This window comes from Sphaerodactylus townsendi, linkage group LG16, assembly GCF_021028975.2.
Source record: "Sphaerodactylus townsendi isolate TG3544 linkage group LG16, MPM_Stown_v2.3, whole genome shotgun sequence".
Classification (NCBI taxonomy): Eukaryota; Metazoa; Chordata; class Lepidosauria; order Squamata; family Sphaerodactylidae; genus Sphaerodactylus; species Sphaerodactylus townsendi.
The window spans coordinates 5,555,088-5,574,652 of NC_059440.1; the positions used below are offsets into that span (position 1 = coordinate 5,555,088).

At 46.5% G+C, this 19,565-nt stretch overlaps 1 protein-coding gene across 1 annotated transcript in view; it reads right to left on the minus strand.

The window, feature by feature from the left end:
- BRIP1 (BRCA1 interacting helicase 1) overlaps positions 1 to 19,565 on the minus strand; it is a 66,068-nt gene that overhangs the window by 28,137 nt on the left and 18,366 nt on the right. The window contains exons 7-8 of the mRNA XM_048519372.1: positions 9,910 to 10,063; positions 8,995 to 9,090 (exon numbers count right to left, since the gene is read on the minus strand). Coding sequence (XP_048375329.1) covers positions 8,995 to 9,090; positions 9,910 to 10,063 — 250 coding nt within the window. The remainder of the gene's footprint in view (positions 1 to 8,994; positions 9,091 to 9,909; positions 10,064 to 19,565) is intronic.

The window sequence follows — 19,565 nt, forward strand, 5'->3', positions numbered from 1 at the left end:
CCCTTCTTCTGCTGGCATAAGGTTATTGCTGGCACATGGGCCACACATCCCCAGGGACCCCTGCCCCTGCGTAGGCTAGATGGTAGGGGCCTACACTGGCAAAGGAAACCAGTCTTCCATTTGCTGTCACTGCTGCTTACTACATGCCACCCCTCCCCCTCCCTCCCCTCCCCTTCCTCCGCTGGGGTGGGTGGGCCATGCCCAGATGCCGTGCTCCCTCTCCCTTCCTCCCCTCCCTTGAATGCCATCCCTTACTCACTCCCCTTCCCTTGTGTTGTTTTTGTTGTTGTTGTTGTTATTATTGGATTTTATAGACCGCCTTATCCCGGAAGGGCTCTAGATGGTTCACAATACAATATCATGTCCAATAAATTACGTAAAATACATTTAAAACATTTAAGGCACTAGCTGTTTTTTATATCAAATAATAATAATATTATCTGATCCTCACATAACATTTTAAAATCCCCTTTGTTGCTTTAGTACAGGGGTGTCCAACTCCGGCGCTTCCAATGTTCCTGGACTACAATTCCCAGCAGGGACTGATGGGAACTGTAGTCCATCGGAAGTGCCAGAGTTGGACACCTCTGCTTTAGTATCTTGGGTGGAGGGAGTGGTTTGTTGCATTTAGCGTTACAGTCTTGTGTTTGCCAGTATTCAATTAAATAAAACAATGAATAAATCTGCCAGATTTGAATCCTCAGCGCTGACTGCAGGTTCAAAATATTTCTGCTCCAGTCTGCGAAAAGAAGCCCCATGAAAAAAAATGGAGCTGGCCAGACGAATGGAGCTGGCCAAAATGACTACTTATTTGCAGTCTGGTTAGCACATTGTTTAGCTGCGGAAGCTGAGTAACCGGAAAGACTCTTGAAGTTTTAAAACTGACTTCATCCTTCGGTAACCTCTGTCTTTGTAGAATACGACTCTCGCAATCAGAACCAGAAGTTAGTGGGGTGGGGTAATTTATCAATTGATGAGCTTTTGGATCTGGAGTGACGTGGGATTGGACAGAACTGGGGACAGGTGAGAGAATTTCCTGGAATGGCGCAAAATACTCTGGTGGGTTCTTCTCACCTTACATGCTCTGTTCTCTTTGGATCCCTGGAGAGTTAAGGGAATGTGGCCTAAAGGCTCCCTAAAAGCTACAATATATTAGTAGGAAAAATAAAAACTCAACAGAGAACAGAATTGCATGTGATGCTCCAAAATATAATTCACAGAGGGGAGCTCTGTTATCATCAATCATGGGTAAAGCGTGTCCCAAAGTTTCCACGGTAAAACTATTTAATAGGAATGATCCTCTGATTTTAGGGAAAACAGCTCACTACTGGTTGCAGGTCATGTCGCTAGGAGGGAATTAATAGCAAACGTTATCCCTTTTCTTGTTGTAATTTTATGCAGCATAAATATGCCTAATAAGGTCTTTGTACTCGCATGCGATGCTCCTGGAACGAAAATAAAATTATCATTCAGGTAACCACGGTGAGCAACGCTACATGTGCCAAATGGAGACCTTCCCTGCCGCTAACAACACAAGTCTCCCAAACAGCCGAAACGATCAGAAGGAAAACCCTGCAGTGGATAGATTTCATGGCCGACCCAGTATTGTCGCTGCTCCGTTCCAAAGCTCAGGGTTGCCCAAGATAAGCCAGTTTAGAAGGTCAGCGGCTATAAAGGCGGAGAAACGAAACATCAGAAATGGAAAGCAAAATTGAATGCAAAATAAGGCTAAACAAACAGCGGGGTTATGATCCTTGACACGAGACGCGATAAGCGCTCCCATGATATCGCCCATCTACATATCACTGGAAACAAAGCCCGCTTAGTGGAGAACGCTCACTGCGCGAAATCTCTCACAAGCACACCCGGCCGAGATAACTGAAGTGGCATTATTGAAACTTTGCGACTCTTCTTTCTTCCACCTGCCCGACCCCCCACCCCCCCCCCGCTAGCCCTTCTTTCTAAAAAGGCGGTCGTCTTCGGCTTCTTGATTAAGCTGCACAAAGCAGCTGTTTATCCACTTACAGTAACCAGCAGGTGAACCCAATTCAATATTTATCACCGGCTTTCACAGATCACCACGAACCAAGCAAACGTTTTAATTAAGCTGGAGCTCGCTTCAAAGAGCTCATTCAGGACGTCAATCAGCCGAAGGGACAGGGATCGGATACAGTGTCGGGTGAGAGTGTGTAATACAAATCCGCAACTTTCTTCATCCCGTCGGGGGTAAGCTAGCCCGCCCGAGAGCCCGCGCTCTGATTGTGACAGACTGCCAGTCTCCTGGAATGTGTAACTGAAGTCACTCAAACTCTATTGTGAAGGTTGTAAGCAATATGTTAAACTGCAGTGGGCTAGCACATTAAGACAGATCCTTTTCACAGCTGTTTCTTGATACCCCGAGTGTTTGTTACACTACTCTCCATTTACTGTTTACTTTCTTACCTGGTGTAAGAGGGAGATTCCTTAACACAGTTTGCCCCAGTTCTTTAAAAAAAAATAAGAGTTCTGCTTTAGCATAATTCATCAAGAGAGGGCCGCACCAGGGGGATTTTTTATTTTTGCCTCCTTTTATAGACTGGTACTAGAATTCTGAATCAATTATCATTCCTTGATGAAGGAGAATGTTGAGAAGGACTCAGGTGTTTAAATATCAAAAGGTAGCTGTAGCACCTGCAGAAGAACACACACAAAAATGCACAGGCTATGCAAGGGAGGGGCCCCATTTCTACTGAAGGTGCCTCCCTGGAGAAAAGAAGCAGAGGCGAGCAAAGGCCAAAAACTCCCTTCAGAAGGTCCCTCACTTCACGGAACACCTCTTTCAACTTCTACCTAAAAGGAAAGGAAGGCCAGCCACATAGGGCTGCTTCCAGTGGTGGGATCCAAAAATTTTAGTAACAGGTTCCCATGGTGGTGGGATTCAAACTGCGGCATAGCGCCAATGGGGCTGGGTGGGGCACGACAGGGGCGTGGCCGGGCATTCCGGGGGCGGGGCATTCCTGGGCGGGGCTGTGGCAAGGACTCAGCCGCTGCGCCAGTCCTTGGGCGGGAAACGAATGCACGCAGGCGCAGGCTGCCACACACGCCGGTGCACCTCCTGCTAGACTGCTTCAAGTTCTGCGCTCTACTGCTGAGAGGAGGGGCGTAACTAAGGCCAAAATCACGTGGCAAAATCACCAATTAGTAACCCCCTCTCGGCACACACAAATACTTAGTAACCTACTCTCGGGAACCTGTGAGAACCTGCTGGATCCCACCTCTGGCTGCTTCTAAAACCTCGAATGAAATCTTTTCCAAGGGACCGCAGCATGCATGGGCCTCTCCTCAATTTTTTTCTGAGTTTTCTGAGAAGAGTTTTCTGAGAATGGGCTCTGTCACACTGCTTTGAAGAAGTGCTGTCTGGAAGGAAGGAAGAGGAAGGGGAAAGTCTATGGAAACTCTGTCATTACAAGAACAAATGGCTACAAAACGGTCCCTGGTATTTTAAACCTGGAAAGTGGAATGGTTCTCAATGTCTGCTCCAGATGTGGGAACAGAAACCTAACCAGTTCTAGGAGCAAGTCACAATATCATGGCACTGCCCCAAGGAGCTTACAATCTTAAATTCTGCAATGCAGGAGACTACAAAGGAAGCGAGAACAAACAGGGGTGAAAGATGCATTCCATCCTATCATATGTGCTTAAGGACAAACATTGGAGTTCTTCGACTGGAACACCCAACACGTAAACTTGGCCTTCAAAAGCACTGGGGAAGCAAGGCTTTTAACCCCACTCTTCACAATCGTATTTTGCTAAATTTGTTGTGTTAATCGCAGCCTTGGATCTTCTGATTCTAGCTGTGCCGAATCTTCTCCCTTCGCTGCTTTACCGATGCAGAGTTCTGTTGAATCTCTCTCTTTCCATTGCTGGGAAAGAGACATGGTGACTTCAAAGGGATGTGAGTTGTTCAGGAAAGTTGGAAAATTGCCTGCACCAATCCCGTTGATAATGAATGCCCACCCCCCCACCGCAGTTTAAATTCATGCATTTGTATTTAACCTTTTCCATAATTAATATTATCCACCCTGGATAGCTCCTGCCCTTTTTACTAATTCTGTAATTTATAATGCCAATAAAGGCTTAGGAATTGGATAGCTCCAGGCTAGCCTGATCTTATCAGATTTCAAAAGCTAAGCAGGGTTGGCCCTGGTTAGAATTTGGAAGGGCAACTTCCAAAGATTACAAGGGGTGTGATGCAGAGGTCGGCAAGGGCAACCCACCTCCCGCCTCTTAACCCAACAAACTGAGTACCTCTTCTACTTCGGATCAAATTTTTACATGGCACTTGTTCAAAAAAGGGCTTTTCTTGTTTCAAAAATAGGACTGTAGCTTAGGCATCTGAAAATGTAGACAATTGTGTTCCTCTTTTGTATTGTTTACTGGGCAGAGTATACTGTTTTTATTCCATTATTCCCTAATTTTGTAATCCAGTTTAATTGCACAACTTGTTGCATCCATGATACTACACTTTTATTGCCGAGTTTTCAAATTCTGTAATCTGCCTCGAGTTTCATCGAGAAAGGCAGACTGCAAACAAATAAATAAGCAGATGCTGAGTAAGCAAGTAGGTCCAGTACACAACGGACAGGGCTTTGGCTGCCCTAAAAAAACACAGATTTTAATTTCAGAAGTTAAGAACATAAGAACTAGCCTGCTGGATCAGACCAGAGTCCATCTAGTCCAGCACTCTGCTACTCGCAGTGGCCCACCAGGTGCCTTGGGGAGCTCACATGCAGGAGGTGAAAGCAAGGGCCTGCTGCTGCTGCTCCTGAGCACCTGGTCTGCTAAGGCATTTGCAATCTCAGATCAAGGAGGATCAAGATTGGGAGCCATAGATCGACTTCTCCTCTATAAATCTGTCCAAGCCCCTTTTAAAGCTATCCAGGTGAGTGGCCATCACCACCTCCTGTAGCAGCATATTCCAAACACCAATCACACGTTTGTGAAGAAGTGTTTCCTTTTATTAGTCCTAATTCTTCCCCCCAGCATTTTCAATGAATGCCCCCTGGTTCTAGAAAGAGAGAAAAATTTCTCTCTGTCAACATTTTCTACCCCATGCATAATTTTATAGACTTCAATCATATCCCACCTCAGACGCCTCCTCTCCAAACTAAAGAGCCCCAAACGCTGCAGCCTCTCCTCATAAGGAAGGTGCTCCAATCCCTCAATCATCCTCGTTGCCCTTCTCTGCACTTTTTCTATCTCTTTGATATCCTTTTTGAGATGTGGCGACCAGAACTGAACACAGGACTCCAAGTGCAGTCGCACCACGGCTTCATATAAGGGCATGACAATCCTTGCAGTTTTATTATCAACTGCTTTCCTAATGATCCCCAGCATAGAGTTTGCCTTTTTCACAGCTGCCATGCATTGAGTTGACATTCCCATGGAACTATCAACTAAGACACCCAAATCCCTTTCCTGGTCTGTGACTGATAGCACTGACCCCTGTAGCGTGTATGTGAAGTTTGACTTTATTTGACTTCAGAGTCAAATAAAGATCCTCTGCAGGAGACTAGGAATGCAGGAGACTAGTTGATCCGTGGGTTCAGCAAGCATGGAAGCAGTTTGTACCACCCAATTTCCAGGGCTGTATAAGTGATTGACTTAACACGGCTCATTGCAGTACTTTGTCCTCAAAACATCATCTGTCTAATTAAGTGTAATCTATTTTATATTATATCTCCCGCAGCAGCAGCCTGAAATAATTAAGCCTTTTATATCTAAGGAGATGAGTAAGAACTGGACTATAATTAACTTTTTCATTAGTTCGGAGTCACTTTAAACAGATTTTGAAACCTGAGTCTTGTGAACTCTGAAGTCTGGAAAAGGTAACAAGGCTAGCTTGTTAGGCCACATATTTTGCTTGCCGGTTGCTTACGGTACAATACCTGCAAAAGGGGAACGCTGGCCCTGAACTCAGTGAAGTGTGCATGTTAGGACAAGCATCTCGCCTAACTACCTGTGCCCACCCTAACAATGGAAATGGCCACTTAATCAAAGCCCCCTTCCTGGCCACAAACAAGTTTATGGAAACTGTTGCTTGACATTATAATTTTTTATCATTTATTCTGACTCTCACAAGGAAGAAGAAGAAGAAGAAGAAGAAGAAGAAGAAGAAGAAGAAGAAGAAGAAGAAGAAGAAGAAGAAGAAGAAGAAGAAGAAGAAGAAGAAGAAGAAGAAGAAGAAGAAGAAGAAGAAGAAGAAGAAGAAGAAGAAGAAGAAAGAAGAAAGAAAGAAGGCCATTGCATGAAGGCCGTGTAGTTCACATCCTACATGTGAGGAGCTCCCAAAGGCACCTGGTGGTGCACTAGAGCAGCTTGAGCTGGACTAGATGGACTTTGGTCTGATCCAGCTGGCTTGTTCTTATGTTCTTCTTCTTATGTTCTAAGAAGAAGAAGAAGAAGAAGAAGAAGAAGAAGAAGAAGAAGAAGAAGAAGAAGAAGAAGAAGAAGAAGAAGAAGAAGAAGAAGAAGAAGAAGAGAGGAGGAGGAGGAGTTTGGATTTATATCCCCCCTTTCTCTCCTGCAGGAGACTCAAAGGGGCTTACAAATTCCTTTCCCTTCCCCGCTCACAACAAACACCCTGTGAGGTGGGTGGGGCTGAGAGATCTCCAAAGAACTGTTACTAACTCAAGGTCACCCAGCTGGCGTGTGTGGGAGTGCGCAGGCTAATCTGAATTCCCCAGATAAGCCTCCACAGCTCAAGTGGCAGAGCGGGGAATCAAACCCGGTTCCTCCAGATTAGAATGCACCTGCTCTTGACCACCACACCACTGCTGCCGGGAGAGGCAAGGGTGGATGTGGGACACTCAAGCCTCAAACTTGACCGTGGCAAATCTTGTTCGACCACAAATCTGGCTTCTGAGATTTCACTGGCATTTTGCCCTTTTGAGCCTGCCTTCCCAGTTACAAAGACTAGACACGTGCTTTCAAAATGTAAAAAGTGCATGACTCTGTCCTCAGATAGCGAACAGACTTTATTCCTTCAGGATGCAGCCAGGCAACTGACCTACCAAGTGTAAGCATTCAGGAAAGTGGCACAGGATTTAAGGGAATATGAACAACCATAACAATCTAAATTACCTGTGACTGTGAGGGTGGGTGGGGGAGAATACGCCGAAACAAAACTACCATGTTTCCCTGAAAATAAGACAGTGTCTTATATTAATTTTTGCCGGGTCGGGGAGGCGCCGTGAAGCCGCTGCCGTTCGCTCGGCAGCGGCTTCACAGCGGCGTATTCCAAAAAGAACGCTTCTTAGCGTTCTCCAGAATCGCCAGCTCGCAGGCCAGCCAGGTGGCCTTGAGGGGCAGCCAGCGGCTCGCGCAGCAGCTTGCTTGCCCGCCCGTGCCGAATGGCTTAGCCTGGGAGGCGGCGGTTTTACCGTCTCCAGGCCGTCATTTTCCGCCCGTGCGGAAACAGCCTACGTCTTACTTTCAGGGGATGCCTTATATTTTGCACTTCAGCAAAACCTCTACTACGTCTTATTTTCAGGGGATGTCATATTCGGGGAAACAGGGTATATAAGACACAGCAAATGGAAGCAGCCCTTCTTTAACTGAATTGTACTTGCCTTGGGTATCTTCCTAGATCAAAAGCTTGGGTGGAAAAACGTTACAAGAGCTCAAGGAGAAGCCCAGAAACGGCACATAATGCTTTTTCTGTGCCACAATCAAGTCACAGTACACACACAACCCTGCATAAAATCTGCAAACCAAACATTCTACTTTAAACCAGAAAAACTTCTCCCAAACTTGCTGACGCTGAAAACAAGTATAAAAGAAAAAAAGTTGGGTTTTTATGACCTACTTTTCTCTACCGAAAGGAGTCTCAAAGCGTCTGACCGTCACCTTCCCTTCCTGCAGCCCCACAACTGGCACCATATGAGGAGGAGGAGGAGGAGGAGGAGTTTGGATTTATATCCCCCCTTTTTCTCCTGCAGGAGACTCAAAGGGGCTGACAATCTCCTTGCCCTTCCCCCCTCACAACAAACACCCTGTGAGGTGGGTGGGGCTGAGAGAGCTCCGAGAAGCTGTGACTAGCCCAAGGTCACCCAGCTGGCATGTGTGGGAGGGCACAGGCTAACCTGAATTCCCCAGATAAGCCTCCACAGCTCAGGTGGCAGAGCGGGGAATCAAACCCGGTTCCTCCAGATTAGATACATGAGCTCTTAACCTCCTACGCCACTGCTGCTCCCATATGAGCTAGGTGAGACTGGGACAATTCTGAGAGAACTGTGACTAGCCCAGCAGGCGTCATTTGGAGGAGTGGAAAACTGAACCCAGCTCTCCAGGTCAGCATGTTCCACTCATGTGGAGAGGAGAAGGGAGTCAAATCCAGTTCGCCAGGCTACAGCCCACTGCTCATGTAGAAGAGCAGGGAATCAAACCTGGCTTTCCAGATTAGAGTTTGCTGCTCTTAACCACTAACACTATGCTGGGTCTTGCGGAAACTAAAAGCTGGAGCAGGGCCATTGCTAGTTCAAATCTTGCCTTTGCCACAGACCTGCAACCCACAGGAAACATGAAGAAAAGGAACACTGACACACCGCAATAACTACAATTTTTACTGCAATAATGTATGGAAAGTGAATATGGATGGGGTTCCTATAAGGATCCGTGCATGGAAACCCAAGCTTGAACAGTTGCAGGCCAGCTTCTCATATGAAATCTTTGGAGTTCCACACTGTGGCTCATTCCGCACATGCAGAATAATGCACTTTCAAACTGCTTTCAGTGCTCTCTGAAGCTGTGCGGAATGGCAAAATCCACTTGCAAACAGTTGTGAAAGTGGTTTGAAAACGCAATATTTTGCGTGTGCGGAAGGGGCCTGTGTTCCCTACGCAGCCCTCTGCCTTGAGGCAGGACAGCACCTTTTGAAAACCAGGGCGTGGGCCGCCACTTTCAAATTTTAGGTGCGCCTCTGTTTCCATTCCGACCTGTACAGTCTGGTCCAACCTGTGATGCCTGAACTCCAGACCTCTGACTGGTGGCTACTAATTGAGGCTAAGATCTCCTCGTTGGGCCTTTCCTGGGACTCCTTGCTCACGCTCACTGCCAACAAGATTTATCTTCAGCTTAAAAACTAACTATTTGAGCAGGAACGTCATTATCTTCTCAGCAAGGCACAGAGTTCCTGTTCCCCCTGACACTTCGTGATTACTCCCCGAAAGCTCTGTGTTGCCCATTATCTGAACCAGCTCCTTAATTATAAACTCAGATGGGCATTTCCAAGAGTTGCACATGCCTAATAAAGGTCTCTGAGTTCTGGAAAGTGAGTATGAAGGACAGTGTTCAATGCCATCTGCTAAAATAATCACAATAAAAGCAGCAGTGGCAATAATAATTTATATGAGTACCACGGGTCTGCAACCTGCGGTTCTCCAGATGTTCATGGACTACAATTCCCATCAGCCCCTGTCAGCATGGCCAATTGGGAAAGGGGGGGAATGGCGCCTTCCAGCCGCTGGGAAGCAGCTATTTCCCAAAAAAACCAGTGGGAAACAGCGGCTTCGCGCCGCTGGGGGGGAGTGAGGGCAGCGCAGCTGCGATGCAGCTGTGCCCCCATGCGAACAGCTCCCTAGGGACGGCGTTTTTGCTGACCCTAGGGCGCTGTTATTGGCCCGTGCGGAAAGGGCCTTTGTCTGGTTGAGTGGGGTGGGCCAGCAAACAAGGATCAGGACTTGGGAGAACCCTGAAAAACTAGGCCAGTTAAATCACAAAACAAAAACCTGATTGTCCTTACCTCCGAAAGCATTTCCTGTATTTGCTAAGCTTATTCCGTCTTCTCTCAAAAAGCAGGGTTGCCAACAAGGATTTGGGGTACAGTGAGAAAATGTCTACGGAGTTGTCCCTGACACACGACAAACTCGCCCGTTCTGATCACGGGCGCGGACACTCGGGCTCGTTCCGCACAGCACATTCGTAACGAGTTGCGGTCGTTATAAATGAACTCGTTTCCCCAAACGGAAAACAAATTCATGTATAGCAGCTGCAGCGCGTCATAAACGTGCCGTGTGGAATGAGACTTGGACAGGTGGGATGAGCGTTAAAAATGTTTAGAAACAATGTTTTTTAAAAGTTCACATATAGACTGTCTGGTAAGTGAGCCCTCCCTCCCCTCCCCATGCCAACCTCTGGCTCTGGCTCCTTTCTCAGTGTTTCTATACAAAGCTATCTTCAGGCCTGCTCATAGTGGTCCATTATATAATGCCCTTATATAAAGTGCCCTTATATAAAGCAGTGGTGCGACAGCACTTGGAGTCCTGTGTTCAGTTCTGGTCGCCGCATCTCAAAAAGGATATTGAGGAGATAGAAAAAGTGCAGAGAAGGGCAACGAGGATGATTGAAGGATTGGAGCACCTTCCCTATGAGGAGAGGCAGCAGCGTTTGGGACTCTTTAGTTTGGAGAGGAGACGTCTGAGGGGGGATATGATTGAAGTCTATAAAATTATGCATGGGGTAGAAAATGTGGACAGAGAGAAATTTTTCTCTCTTTCTCACAATACTAGAACCAGGGGGCATTCATTGAAAATGCTGGGGGGAAGAATTTGGACTAATAAAAGGAAACACTTCTTCACGCAACGTGTGATTGGTGTTTGGAATATGCTGCCACAGGAGGTCGTGATGGCCACTAACCTGGATAGCTTTAAAAGGGGCTTGGACAGATTGATGGAGGAGAAGTCGATCTATGGCTACCAATCTTGATCCTCTTTGATCGGGGATTGCAAATGCCTTAACAGACCAGGTGATCGGGAGCAACAGCCGCAGAAGGCCATTGCTTTCACATCCTGCCTGTGAGCTCCCAAAGGCACCTGGTGGGCCACTGCGAGTAGCAGAGAGCTGGACTAGATGGACTCTGGTTTGATCCAGCTGGCTTGTTCTTATGTTCTTTTTTCTTTATCTTGGTTATTCAAAGCTACGAAAACTAAATGATTAGGAAGACACGAGGACAGTGACACACACGCCCAGCGCTCTTGACATTTGCTTGCCATTTCAAAACGTGATTTATCTAATAATCGATTCAAACTGGTCGACAGAAAGAAACTGCGCTACTAAATGGCTAGTTCAAAGCAGAGCCAGTCTTTCTGACGAGTTTCTTGCGCTTTATAATCCAGGAGCTTGTTCACAGGCTAAAATGCTGTACGCGCAAATATCACGGAGTTGCGGTTTATTGTCGCGAATCACGGAGGTGCTGGGCTGCCTCAAAACTGTTGATTTTTGTGGCAGTGGGAAATAAAACGGTATCTGAAAACCAACAGCGCCCCCTGCTGACTCCACATTGATTTACAGAGCATGAGAGACTGAAAAGACTACCAACTCTTTCGGAATGCTAACAAAATTTACCACCTGTGAAACCAAGTGAAAACGTAGGTCCTCTTCTGCAACATGACAGATTTCTAAAGAAATGTAACAGTTTGATTTGCTGGGAGTTCCAGGATGTCAGAAATAAAATAGCCACGGAACGATAGATAATTCAAATAAACCGATGCTTGAAAAAAATCTAGTAAGACTGATGGAGACAGAACAAGAATCAAAATCCATATTGTTTGAAAAGGAAAAGAAGATTTTGCTCTTGTTACAACTGTTTAGTTGAACTCATGGTGTATTTTATTTGTTTGTTTGTTTGTTTGTTTATTCGATTTGCTAAACCGCCCTACCCCTGGTGGGCTCAGGGCGGTGTACAATAGCAAATAACAACACAATAAAACAAATCGAATATCCCCAATTAAAATATATAAAACCTTAAAACTATAGCAGCAGTAACCTTCAATAAATGATTAATAATAAGAGACGTCTGGCATCAAACCCCAGTGATCAAACCCTGGGAGGGAGGGGGTAGGCAGATGGTCAAATATAGCCAGTGCGCAGGGCAGCAAAAGGGGGGGCAGGCTCAGCGGCCGGCCCCCCCAAAAGCCCGGTGGAACAACACAGTTTTGCAGGCCCTGCGGAACTCTCCAAGGTCCCGCAGGGCCCTAACTGCTGGGGGAAGAGTGTTCCACCAGGCAGGGGCCAGGGCAGTAAATGCCCTGGCCCACGTAGAGGCCAGCCGCATCATGGAGGGGCCGGGGACCACCAGCAGATTCGCCTCTGCTGAGCGGAGGGCGTGACTCGGGACACATGGGGTGAGACGGTCCCGTAGGTATGATAGGGAGACAGAATGGGGAGGCCCGGGTTCAAATCCAACGGGAAGCCCTATCCAAAGCTGGAGGCAGCCAAACGTGGCACCAATGTGGCACCAACACACCATCTCGAAGAGGGCTTTACAGCAGCGCAGGGAGCAAGATAAAGCTCTGAAAACCTACTGTCGCTGAAAACCCCCATAGGGCACTCAGGACCAAAACGGTGGCTGGCGCGCAGTGCTCCTGTCCCTAAACCCCAGCTCCACCCCCAGGAATGCCCCCCTCCCCATAGTGGTGTCTGATTGGGACACCAGCGCAGTCCTACCGCAGCCTGGACTTCTGGGTTTTGTGAAGTGGGGCTGACAGACGGGCAACTGCCAGCGCATCTGCCACTTCCACGGGGGAGGAGGAGGAGGAGGAGGAGGGGAGGAGGAGGAGGAGGAGGAGAAGAAGGAGGAGGAGGAGGAGGAGGAGGAGGAAGAAGAGGAGAAGAAGGAGGAGGAGGAGGACAGTTGGATTTATATCCCCCCTTTCTCTCCTGTAGGAGACTCAATGGGGCTCACAAACTCCTTTCCCTTACCCCCCAACAACAAACACCCTATGCGGTAGGTGGGGCTGAGAGAGCTCAGAAGAACTGTGACTAGCCCAAGGTCACCCAGCTGGCATATGTGGGAGTGCCCAGGCTAATCTGAATTCCCCAGATAAGCCTCCACAGCTCAGGCGGCAGAGCGGGGAATCAAACCCTGCTCCTCCAGATTACAGTGCACCTGCTCTTAACCACTACGCAACTGCTGCTCTCTAGTGATTGCCCTTGGGAGGAAAAATTCGCAAGGCTCCCTAAAGCCCCTTTTGCGCCCCTCCCCAATTGGATAGAGTTGTCAGTCATGGCACTCACTTAGGTGTCAAACTCGCGGCCCTCCAGATGTTATGGACTACAGTTCCCATCATCCCCCGCCAGCATGATACTGGCAGGGGATGATGGGAACTGTAGTCCATAACATCTGGAGGGCCGCGAGTTTGACACCTGTGCTTAAGGGATCTTGGCTAGGCACTCAATTTATTTCACAGGGTTCTTGGAGCTGGAGATGAGTATGTATGCTATCTTTTCTTCCTTGCAGGACGTGTGGGATTTACAACAAAAACCCTCTAATACTGAAAATAACTAATAACAGATTTTCCCCTAATTTTTCTTAGCAGGCAAATAAATAACTTAATTCTGAAATAAAGCCTGGGAAAATATATTCTTTTTACAGTGAAATGCTGAACACAGAGAAGCTTGTATCCGATCTATCACATTTTTTAATCTTATCCTTCCTTCCTATCATCCTCTTCCATTTTATCCTCACAATAATCCTATAAGGTAAATTCCATTCATGTATATATATTTGTTATCCTTTTAGGGAGGAGTCCGGCCGTTTCCTCCTTCTAGGGATGTTTTAATGAATTGGGTTATGGGACGCTGTTATTATTGTTTTGACCGCTGTTTTAAATGATTTTTAATGGTTTTTAATGGATTTTAGTAAATATGGTCACTATTGTGACCCTTGTTACACATTGTATACATACTGATATTGTTGTGCACTGCCCGGAGCCCCTCGGGGATGGGGCGGTCTATAAATTTAAATAATAAATAAATAAATGAATGAATGAATGAATGAATGAATGAATGAATGAATGAATGAATGAATGAATGAATGAATGAATGAATGAATGAATGAACAAATGAATGAATGAGGATGACAGTGCATCAGTAGCCCAGATCACCCCAGTCCTAACTAGTGAATGACATTTCAAGGTATATTTCAACTTATTTGGACATCTTTTTGCATGTGTGTTTTCACATCCTTCCTACTTTTAAAAAATAAAATAGTAACCAGTGTCCCATCATGCTTTTAACAAATTATGCAGAAAATCCCCCTTTAAATTATATGCCTTTTATTCTTGACAAAATCTTTAGAGAGAGCAATTACTTTACATTTCTTTTACAGGTGGCCGCGGTTCTAGGCTAAATATTTATGGTCTCCTTATCTCCCTCATTTTCCTGAGAGCCAGATGCTGGAGCAGCCATTCTCAACCAGGGTTCTGTGGTACCCTGGGGTGCCATGAGCATGTCCCAGGGGGTACCGCGGCAACACTACTGCCCCCCCCTTATTTTTCTGGTGTCTCCCACCGGCACCAGCAAGGACATGGAGCTGGCCCATGGGGCAGGGCCTGCCACAAGGTCAGCAGCCACCCCCCCACCCCCGTGCTTCCCTTCACCTGGGAGGGGAAGGTGGGGTGTGTGGCAAGCAGGGGCAATGGGAGGGGAAGGTGGAGGGTGGCAGCAGGGATACCGTGAGATATGAAGAGTGAGGTCAAGGGTACCCTGACCTCGAAAAGGTTGGGAAACACTGTGCTGGAGCAAACCTTACCACCTCTGAGGCTACTTCTGACACATGGGCAAAACCAGCCACTGCTTGGCACTTCAAAATATAGCCAAGTACCAATGAGCTGACACTACAAAGGCTTGTAAATGAAGTTTGAAGTGGGATGGAGACAAGAGGCGCAGACGCTCCAATAGCATGCAGGATTACTTTGGGGTCTGCAACCTGTGACTCTCCAGATGTTCACGGACTACAATTCCCATCAGCCCCTGCGGCCATGGTGGCAGGGGCTGATGGGAATCATAGTCCGTGAACATCTGGAGAGCCGCAGGGTGCAAACCCCTGCGGATCCCACTGAAATCACATTTTCCCAAGATAATGAGGACCAAGCGAAACATGACACTGCCTTTCTGGGATGCCACCGACATTTTCTAATCCTATGACGGCCCAATCCTGAGCAGGAGGTGATTCCACATAGCATATTTATAACGAGTTGCAATCATTATACATGAACTCGTTTTCCTGCAATCAACAATACAACAACCTTTATTAGGCATATTAAAATAGGCTCCAGAGCATTACAGACATTTCTGAAGTACAAATCAAAAGTGCATTCAAAACACAGACAGATAAACTGTATCTAGCATTGGATGTTACTTAGAAAATTCTGTCACTTGTAAAAGAAATTTTGCTCCTTTTTCCAAGAGCGTGGCCTCTGTGTCATTTAACAAAAGCTCCACAACAGAGTTGTCAGAGTCTCTTTCAGATTTGTCTAAGACCCGCCCAGGAGAGAAATTCCTAAGACCCACATATCTCGGACAGTCAAGCATAATGTGAGCAAGAGTCTCCACTTGGTTTTTACAGTGTGGACAGACCCGATCCTGGAGAGGGATAGATAGGTAGCGACCCTTTGTAATGGCCGACGGAAAAGTATTGCATCTGGCCCTTGTGATAATCCATCTCTGTTGGGGTTCAGTTAATAGTTCAAGATATTTGGCTATGTGCCCCTGTTCTGGTACTATTCCGACAGAAAGGGGTGAGCATGATTTATTTGCTTGGCGACTCGTTTTCCTTATAAATATGCTGTGCGGAATCCACCTGTGTTCTTTCCCCCCCCCCCAGCCCCGCCCCCAGCCAGGATTTTCAAGGGCCGAAAAGGTTGCCGAGTCCTTGCAGCATCTTGAAATGGCATAGGAGGTTAAGAGCTCGTGTATCTAATCTGGAGGAACCGGGTTTGATTCCCCGCTCTGCCACTTGAGCTGTGGAGGCTTCTCTGGGGAATTCAGATTAGCCTGGGCACTCCCACACATGCCAGCTGGGTGACCTTGGGCTAGTCACAGCTTCTCGGAGCTCTCTCAGCCCCACCCACCTAACAGGGTGTTTGTTGTGAGGGGGGAAGGGCAAGGAGATTGTCAGCCCCTTTGAGTCTCCTGCAGGAGAGAAAGGGGGGATATAAATCCAAACTCTTCTTCTTCTTCTCCTCTCACAGCAGCCACACGTACACCGTCGTATTTAGTTTGGCGCCGACACGCCCTCAGTTCTGGAACTCTTATTCAGTAGCTACACTGGAAGGATAGCCATGAAGGAATGAGAAAAGATCCTAAAATGTAAAGAAGTGCTGGATGAGGCTAAGATCAGGATCATTTTTTACTATGGTGCTCTCCGTTACTATGTATAGACGTGAAAAGTTGGACAATGAAGAAAGCTGCAAGCAAGAAGATTGATTCATTTAAAAGGTGGTGTTGGAGGAGAGCTTTAGGATCCCGTGGAATGTCAAAATTACAAATAAGTGTGTGCCAGATCAAAACAGATTGACGCAAGTGAGAGTTCAATAGGAGTGTCATGCATTATGAAAAGTTTATACATTGCTTTATAGGGCCAGATTTTTCTGCTGACATGCTTTCAGTGAAGGGAAAAAAATATATCAGCGGAGCTAACTTGGCAATGAACCAGACCCATCTGCATGTAATGGGATTTTAAAATAATCCCATACTTAAAGAAACAGCTTTCACTTGAACACTTCTGAGCTCTCGGGTAATAAATCACTTAACGTACTTTTTTGTTAAATGGTTTTAAAAGCTTGCAAGAGTCCGGCACAATCAGCAAGAACAGACACACGCGATCGGGAGAGGGGGGGACCCTTTCATTTCTTTCCTTTGAATTAAAGGCAAATGTCTGACTCACAAATGCAGCAACAGACCTTGATCACTCGAAGTGTGACAAGAGCCGATTAAATCTGTGAAATGTCTCCACTGAAAAGTCACATATTCTAAGGCAGGGGTGTGTCAAACTCGCAGCCCTCCAGATGTTCATGAACTACAGTTCCCATCAGTCCCTCCCAACATGAGCATTGGCTATACTGGCAAGGGCTGATGGGAATTGTAGTTCATGAAAATCTGGAGGGCCGCGAGTTTGACACCTGTGATCTAAGGCACCACGGGGACTCCAGAAACCTACGGCCACTGCAAGCCAGCGTGATGTAGCGGAGGACTGTGTTTGATTCTCCACTCCTCCACATGAGTGGAGGACTCTAATCTGGTCAACCGGGTTTTGATTCCCCACTCCTCCACATGAAGCGTGTCGGGTGACCTTGGGCCAGTCACAGTTCTCTCAGAACTCTCTCAGCCCCACCTTCCTCATAACGTTTCAAGGACACCCTCCAGGTGGCGCCATCAGCTCTGCCACCTCAGTTGACTTCCAGGACCTTCCCACCAAACTCTAGAAAGTCACAGGCTCAGACAGTGGTGGGATCCAAAAATTTTAGTAACAGGTTCCCATGGTGGTGGGATTCAAACAGTGGCGTAGCACCAATGGGGCTGGGCGGGGCACGACGGGGGCGTGGCCGGGCATTCCGGGGGCAGGGCATTAATAATTTCTCTGTTACTGTAAAAATCTTACTGTAAAAAAAAGTTCCTAATTTCCACTGGTATCTTTCTGTCCATAATTTAAACTCATTATAGCAAGTCCTATCGTCTACTGCCAACAGAAACAACTACTTCTCCTCGAATTGACTGCCTGTCAAATACTTAATACTTTCAAATACTTAATTTTGTTTCTAGAAATCAAAAGAAGGATACTTTCCTTAAACAAGGAACTTTACCATATTTCTAAAACAGCCCAACAGGGAGAATTATCCCGTTTTCTACCTTCGCTAACCAGCCACATAGGAAACAACAGGACTTTATGATTTTTGGACCTAATGGCATTTCTAACGGAAAAGCAGACCCAATTAGTAACCCCCTCTCGGCACACACAAATAATTAGTAACCCACTCTCGGGAACTGGTGGGAACCGGCTAGATCCCACCTCTGGGCTCAGAGCTTGTCCAAGCAAAATCATCTCTGGGATGAGGAGAGCCGTTTTTCTCGCAGGCTGCTTGGTTTCTCAGACTCAGCCCCAGTCTAGCTAGACTCTGCTTTTGATTATAGCCCCTATTCTTACCTGGACTAACTACACCTCTGCCTGTGGCACTTGACACCCAGTTTCTGATCCTGCCAAGGGTTACTCTATGCCAGTGATGGCGAACCTTTTCGAGACCGAGTGCTCAAACTGCAACCCAAAACCCACTTATTTATCGCAAAGTGCCAACACGGCAATTTAACCTGAATACTGAGGTTTTAGTATAGAAAAAATGGTTGGCTCCAAGGTGCACATTACTCAGGAGTAAGCTTGGTGGTAATCGGTGGCTTTGCTTTGAAGCAACTGTGCAACGCTTCGAAAGGGTGAATCACAACCCTAGGAGGGTTTACTCAGAAGCAAGCCCCATTGCCAGCAACCGAGCCTCGGAGTAGATGAGATCATGCTTTGTGATTATTTCCCATGAAAATCAGTGGGGTTTAACAGCACTTAACAGGGTTACCTACACTGCTTCCCCAAAACTAGGTCTTAAGTTTAATGCTAATAATCTCCCTGAAATAATTACACTATTGTCACATGATGAACTCTGTGCACGCGTGCCCACAAAGAGGGCTCTGAGTGCCACCTCTGGCACCCATGCCATAGTTTGCCACCACTGCTCTATGCCCTCATTTAGCACTCTCAGGTTGGCAACCTTGTAAGCCCGGTTGGCAGAGCACATCCTGCACAGATAGTCAACATGTGAACCAGCCACAAGACAATTTTTTTCAAAATGGCCAACTATTTTGGGTTCCCTCATTGACAGGAACATCTTTTGGGAATCTATTTTTCCCCAAGTCAATATACAAGAAAACTAAGCCTAGCAGACACCAGCAAGAGGGTGTTTTTTTTAAAATGAATTTGTAAGCTCGAACAAGAGACTGGGCTGTCAGGGTGTCCAAAGGGACAGGGTTCAACAACAGTTACTACTTTGTGAAGCAATTTGGCTGAAGGAATCCTTATTGATTTCCCATAACCCTCAACTCAGCTGCAGCTGAAGGACTTTAACTATAGAAGCAACTTAATTGTGCAGTCTCTGATTTTCAGTTAGACACTTACACACAGCCCAAAAATCAATAGACGTCTCCCGACTTATTAAGTCACTCTGACAGCTGAGGTCATTAACTCCACAGCCCAGAAAGCCAGTCCTTTTCACTTGTGCCAATAACAGTCCCTGTACTGCAAAAATCAGTCTTGTACCTTAAAGGCTAGCAGATTTATTACAGCGGAGGCCTCCAGATACAAGCAGGGCCAACCGAAGCAGACTCAGCAAACACAACGAGATTCAGGAGCAGGTACCAAAACCACCTCTTCACACAGTGCACAATTAACGTCTGGACCTAACCACTACAAGGTGCGGTAGCGGCTCAAACAGTTTCACAAGGGGGATGAGACAAATTGATGGAGGAGAGTTCTACTAATGGCTCTTAGCTATCCATCAATCAAGCTTTATGACAGTCACAGACCAGCGTAAGTTAGATAAGAGAATCACAATTAAAAAGATAAAATACATTATAACTATAAATATATATCTAAAAGGATCGACCGGCTGAAGAAAACTGGGAACAGGGGGAAAAAAGTATGGGAACACAAAGGGGATAAGAGCATAAAAATTGTGGGATAAGAGCATAAAGGAAAGAAGGCATAT